The sequence below is a fragment of the Selaginella moellendorffii genome, unplaced genomic scaffold (assembly GCF_000143415.4).
Source record: "Selaginella moellendorffii unplaced genomic scaffold, v1.0 SELMOscaffold_137, whole genome shotgun sequence".
Classification (NCBI taxonomy): Eukaryota; Viridiplantae; Streptophyta; class Lycopodiopsida; order Selaginellales; family Selaginellaceae; genus Selaginella; species Selaginella moellendorffii.
In genome coordinates, this window is record NW_003314398.1 from 332,032 (window position 1) to 338,621 (window position 6,590).

General features: G+C 43.6%; 2 protein-coding genes across 2 annotated transcripts in view; one reads left to right on the plus strand and one right to left on the minus strand.

Moving 5' to 3' along the window:
* The window catches only part of LOC9629724 (protein NRT1/ PTR FAMILY 3.1), a 2,521-nt gene extending 1,574 nt beyond the window's left edge, over window positions 1-947 (plus strand). Inside the window, exon 4 of the mRNA XM_024666233.1 lies at window positions 8-947. Within this exon, the coding sequence (XP_024522001.1) occupies window positions 8-861 (854 nt within the window). The 3' untranslated portion in view covers window positions 862-947. The remainder of the gene's footprint in view (window positions 1-7) is intronic.
* Window positions 925-6,590, minus strand: part of LOC9629442 (protein NRT1/ PTR FAMILY 8.2) — a 7,194-nt gene continuing 1,528 nt past the window's right edge. The window contains exons 3-6 of the mRNA XM_002992539.2: window positions 2,780-3,110; window positions 2,477-2,694; window positions 1,827-2,359; window positions 925-1,765 (exon numbers count right to left, since the gene is read on the minus strand). Of these exons, the coding sequence (XP_002992585.2) occupies window positions 925-1,765; window positions 1,827-2,359; window positions 2,477-2,694; window positions 2,780-3,110 (1,923 nt within the window). The remainder of the gene's footprint in view (window positions 1,766-1,826; window positions 2,360-2,476; window positions 2,695-2,779; window positions 3,111-6,590) is intronic.

Consider the following 6,590-nt stretch of genomic DNA (forward strand, 5'->3'; position numbering starts at 1 on the left):
GGACAAGCTGCGATCGTAACAGACGATGACCAGCGGCGCAGCGGCGGCGATGTGGACCCCTGGAAGGTGAGCAGCGTCCACAGCGTGGAGGAGCTCAAGCTGCTGCTCCGGCTGCTACCCATCCTATGCACGGGCGTGCTCGTCTTCACGGCGTGGGCGCAGCAGGGCACCTTCTGGGTCCAGCAGGGCCGGACAATGGACCGCCGCCTCGTCGCCTCCAGCTCCTTCGAGATCCCGCCCGGATCGATGACGGCATTCACCACTCTCGCGCTGCTCGTCCTCATCCCGGTCTACGACAAGCTGGGGATCCCAGTACTGCGCCGGATCACGGGCCACCCCCGCGGCCTCACCTCCCTCCAGAGGATGGCCATCGGCCTCGTCGTCTCCATCCTCGTCATGGTGGCCGCCGCCGCCACCGAGGTGAAGCGGCGCAGCGCCGCCGCCGCCGCGGGGCTGCTCGACTCCCCCGACCGGACCATCCCCATCTCGATCTTCTGGCTGCTCCCGCAGTACGTGCTCATTGGGGTGACGGAGCTCTTCCTCTCCATCGGCCAGATCGAGTTCTTCTACGATCAGTCGCCCGAGAGCATGCGAAGCATGGCCACGGCGGTGTTTTGGATGGTGATTGGCGGTGGTAACTATTGTAGCACCGCGATGGTGAGCGCCGTGCACGCCAGGACCAACTGGGTGCCCGATAACATCAACCGCGGACGGCTGGATTTGTTCTACTGGATGCTGGCGGGGATCCTGACCGTCAATCTCGGCGTCTACTTGGTGGTGGCAAGGTGGTATAGGTACAAGCGCTGGAACGACGTGCCCGAGGAAAATGGGAAGGTTTTGAAAAAGGTGGAGCAAACTTGAAATGTATAGTCATCTATTAAAGATCAATGTAATCACACGACTGTATGATATATTTCTCTCTATCTAAATCATCGCAATGGGAACTTGATCGTCGTCATCGGCGTAGTCCGGCTTTGTGTACGTGTAGAACGTAGAGACAAGAAGGTGAGCCACGAAATCGACGGCCAGGCAGCCCGCCAGCACCCAGTAGAAGTACTCGAGGTTCCCGGTCAACGAGAGCCAGCCCTGGTCGTTGGTCGGAGTCCTCGTTGACCGCTTGATGAGCGCCACGATGGCGGTGCTGACGTAGTTGCCAGTGCCGATGATCGCCCACACCACCGCCGCCGCCATGCTCCTCATGCTGGGCGGCGATTGATCGTAGAAGAACTCGAGGTAGCCGATGGTGACGAAGGCCTCGGAGAGGCCCAGCAGGCAGAACTGGGGGATCAGCCAGAAGCACGAGAGGGGGTGGGCGAATCCGAGGCGCCGCCGCTTCACCTCCACCGCGCCCGCCACCAGCATCGCCGAGGCGGCGAAGGTGATCCCCACGCCGATCCTCTGGAGGAAGGTGATGCCGCGCGGGTTCCTCGTGACCTTGGCGGCCAGCGGGACAACGAGCTTGTCGTAGAAGGGGAGGAAGATCATCATGGTGAGGAGGGAGAAGACCGGGAGCGTCGCGGGCTGCATCTTGAAAGCGTGCGGGGAGGATCCCATGCGGAGATCCATGACGTAGCCCTGCCCGATCCAAAACGTGCTCTGCTGCGACCATGCCACGAAGATCGGGATGCCCGTCGCCCACACGGGCGTCATTCGCAGCAGCGATTTGAGCTCCTCTACATGGCTCACCGGGCATAGCCTCCACGGATCGATCTTTTCGGAGCCGTGGTGCTCTCCGTCGACGATTGTGGCTGCTCGGTCCAGAAACCTGCGATCAGAGTTTCGATCAATCACTCGGGACTATGATTCTTCGTGTCAACTTCACGTACCGGTATTGCATTGTGTGACGAAGAGTGATACCGCCAGCGCCAGTTTTGGGCACCTCATTGTTGAAGAGCTCCCTGGGATCGTTGGGAATATCAACGCGCCACTTGCGACAGACAGCGACGACGACCTGCGCGAGGTGGGTGAAGGGGCTGCCGGCGGGAGAGATCTTCCTGTAGAGCGGGGAGCCGGCCCAGAAGAGCGCCACCGCCACCACCATCCCCACCGCGGGGATGCCAAACCCCCACACCCAGCCAAACGTGTTTTGGATGTAGACGAGCAGGGTGGTGCTGGTGACCATGGCCGCCACCACGAAGAAGTAGTACCAGTTGAAGTAGCTAAAGAGCTGCTTGCGCTCCACGGGGTTATGCTGGTCGAACTGGTCCGCCCCGAAAGATGGCGCATTTGGCCTCACGCCCCCGGCGGCGATGGCGATGAGCACGAAGGCGGCGTAGAGGTAGCCGAGGCAGTCGTGCTTCTTGCAATGCGGAGGCTTGGTGGACGGGAGCTTGGCCTCGATCACCATCACGAACAGGGCCTTGTATATAAGATCATGAAAACCACGCATCAAAACGGTGTGAAGTAAGAAACACCAAGAACAATCAAAGTTTGACCATCCTTTTTCTTTTTTGTTTAAAAAGAGGAGGGAGTTTACCGCGACATAGATGGTGGAGGCGATCAAGATTGTTGCGTATCGCCCGATCATGGCGTCCGCCACGAAGGCACCCAGCAGTGGCGTGTAGGAGCACATCCCCATGAAGTTTGTGATGGTGTTTGCGGCGTCCACCAAGTCGAGCTTGAGCCGGTGCTGGAGGTAAGCCATCATGTTGAGCATGATCCCCAGCGACGCCAGGAAATCCATGGCTCCACAACCTGTGCGGATCGAGAAATTCACAAAAGGGGGGCTCGAGAAAACAAAGATAGTTACTGAAGATGTATGGCGCTGTTCTCCACCCGCCTTTGTTTCCATGGCGACGATCAGCTGGCACCATGTCGCTCGCGATCGGCTTTTGATCCACCATGACTTCTTCCGCGGGGAAATCGCCGGTGGCCTTCGCATTCCCGTGCTCAGGACTGGTCCCTTGCCATTGCTCGTCCCTCTTTGTTCCTGGCAGAGCTTTTAAGTCTGCTGTTGGCGTTTGAGCGGCACCATTCTCCATCGCCATGGTGGTCGATCGAAGAGAGGGAAGCGGGAGGAAATGCGCGACAGCAAAGAGCGAAAATGGCCTAGTTTTGTGGTCGAATAAGATGTCACGCGTGGCGCCAAACATCCATAAAGGGCCCAGAACCTGGAGAATGACACCATTTCTGGCGTCATGCATATCAACTTCTACGGTTTGTCCATGCCTGCTGTGCAGCCAACCACGATTCTAACGCCCGCTATCTTGTGGGTGTTTTGGTATTGATCAGCAAGCGGCATGGTGTTTATAGGGGTTTAATCAAAGCTTGTACCGAGATTTCCGTTTTGATAAAGATTGAAAGCCTGAGTTGAGTGGGAACTTCCTGGACAATTTTTGTACATCACAGAGAACGTGACTTAATGCCTGGGTCGTGTGAGCCTTATGGAGCGCTGCATTGGCGTGTCTCTAGCTCCGCCTTTGCTTTGCTTCCACACTAAGAGTGTTCTGGATTTCACGAGATTTTGAAGGTGATCTAGAAGATTTAGTTACAAGATCAAGGAATCAGGTGTAAATCTAAAACTACTTATATAAGCCAATTATAGACCAAGAAACTAGAGAATATATTTAAAATATTTAGGCATATTCTAGGATATTCTTTAATCTAATGGTTAATATATTTAATATTAATATTTTCTGTTTACTTAAGCAATTGGTCTAAAATATACTTGGATATTCTAGGATATTCTACCATCTAATGGTTATTATTCATTTATATTAGTCTTGTATATATAAATTATAAACTTTCCCAAACACTTAGTGTATTTTAGTTGATTTTACTATCTAATGTAAGCTTGTTTATAAATTATAAACATTTTTATTATAAATTTCCAATTGATCAATTGGATTAATAAATAATTATCACTACTATTAAGTAAACCAAGCATTGGAGTATGCAAAACACAACAAATTATTAGTAAAACCTGAAAGGTGTATACCTTGAATATCTAGGTGGAATATTCCTCAATCTAATGGTATTAAAATTTCTCTAATTCATTTGTCATCAAATTTAATATTAATATTCTTGCATATATTTATATAAACTATATTTAATTCTAACAGTTAAAAGAGTGCTAGCATTGATGTGGAATAGAATCAAGAGGAAGGGGAGCAAAACCAATGTCACCATAGCCAAGTTCCTCCTTTAGTTGATCACTCTACTAATATTATATAAGGTAATGAGTCCTCGGGATTTTACACAATCAATAATTATAACAATGTTATAATAATGATTATTAGTCAATGTAATACTTTTGGAAGGCCATCAAAGAAGTACGTATGCTTTATATAAAAAAAATTCTAATTTTTTATATTATTTTCTTGAATGTTTTCCCTTGCTTCTCTAATTTGGAAAGCTAGCTAAACAGCAAGGTTGGAAAGTGTGTGGTGATTGTATCTTATGTCAGCTTTACACTTTCTGGCTTTGAAAGTGTGTTTGAAGCTATTTTGCAAGTGAGTATCTGGAAGAATGGGAAGAGTTAGAGCCTATTACTTTATTAATCCAGAGTTTTGGGCTTTTGTTTTGGCATGGTGTGTTGTTATGAACAATTTAAGAGTTGTAACATTAAAAGTTCTTGTTACTTACTTGTTGAGCAAAGGTTAAAGGGTTGACTTCTTTATTTTATAGATAAAATGTATCAATTGTAATTGCAATTAAACACACAAGAGAGTTATTCACGTTGAAGATTAAGTTGAATTGCCTCCACTACTTTTGTTTAATCTTGGACTTAATAAACTCTTGTGTTATTGAATCAAATAGTATTAGAAGTCAATGAATTTTGAATGTTAACTACCACACAACCATTAATACCACTTTTATCTCCTTCTAAAACTCACAAGGTTTGATAAGTCTGACAAGAATTATTGGTGGTAGCATTTGATTGCTCCTTTAAGAAGCTTTCCAACATGATTGTAAACAAAGATTAATTGTTTTAACAATCTTTATGAAAGAAGTACTAATGAATGTTCTAAAAGTTTTCAAGGAATATAGCTTGTTGTCCATATTCTATTATGTTTTAAAATTCTTACATTATTAAAAATATTTTTTTATTGACACAATTAAATTTTGAAGTTGATCTGTCCAAAGGTTCCTTATTAACTTTACTTTCTTGTGGCTTATAATTATATATATAAGAAGTATCTATGACATCACTTTCTTTGTGTGAAAGTTTAAGATATAAGACCATAACTTGCATTTGTGTTAACCTATTCTAGAGAGAATTGAAAGTTTTTAACTTTTCTTATACTTTTCAAAGATCCTCTAGAAGGAAATTATCTATTATAATTTTATTACCTTATATTAATATTTTTTAAATATGAAAAAGAATATTAAGGTACTAAAGAAGATATTGCAAAAATGAGCTATATATGTGGACTTATTCTTCTTCTAGGATTAGCTCATGGTCCTTTATATAGACTGAAATCATTAAGAGGATTTCTGTAAATAGTTAATATCAAAAAGAAATAAGACAAGTTAGTGTGATTTTAATACTTATTTGATTGAGATTCACATCTTTTTTCTAAGCATCTAATAGGAAAATGGGAAATAAATATTTTATTATCTTCCAGTATTCATGGCTTTATGGATGCTATATTGTATAAATAGTCAAAAAGAACAATTTGAGAGACAATTCATTAAGGATTAAATATAAAGGGAAAAGGCCCATGAATAAAAGTGTACCTTCTTTTCCAGGGTTACATGGTTAAAAATATCCAATCTTGTATACAACAATTTAAAATGCTATATAAGATTAAAATTATGAAGATTAATTAGTTATTGAGAAAAATCTATAATAATAAAAAGGTGTTGCTAAAATTTTGGCATTAAATGTCCTTAGGTTTGAGTAATATTGAATTAGATGACCTATTGGGAAACTCAAATTTAAAAGTTCACACATTCCCAAAACTTATACATTGCTTGTCATATTCATGCTTTAGTTAAAGTTCCTCTTTTATTTATTTTATAAATCACTCTCAACTTGATCAAACCCCACAAATCCTTTACATTTTATTCTTGAGCTAAATTATGACAATGGCATTCCATGAGAGGACATTATACACATAGTGACCCTTACTCAATCTAATTTATATTTCTAATCCAAACCATATTCCTCTCCAAGTAACCATTTCGAAATTTAGATTGATGATTAAATATTACCTATCAAGCCAATCAAGCCTAAAGCCAAGTGGCAACTTTGGCCAGATTTCTGATTTTTATAAAACTATTTATAGTAATGTCTAGTGTATGTGATTAATATATTGTCATCATTGATTTTTGAATTCTAGATGATAAATAAGGATAAAATAGCCACTAAAAGCTATCTTATCAAGTAATTAATATAGATATAAAATGTGTTATATATAGTATTAGAGCAAATAAAAATGGAATAAGTTCAATTTGTGGCTACTTAAAATATAATATACCCTTGCTAAAAAATAATATAGAATAAATACATTGTTGTGGTTCTAAAATGGGTGTAAGCTCATTGGAAGATGTTGCCTTGCAAAGAAACTCACCACCTACACACATTCCCAACTTTTGCCAACCCAAGACTCTGCATCCTAAAGCTTCCCATACTCCCCCCCCCCCCC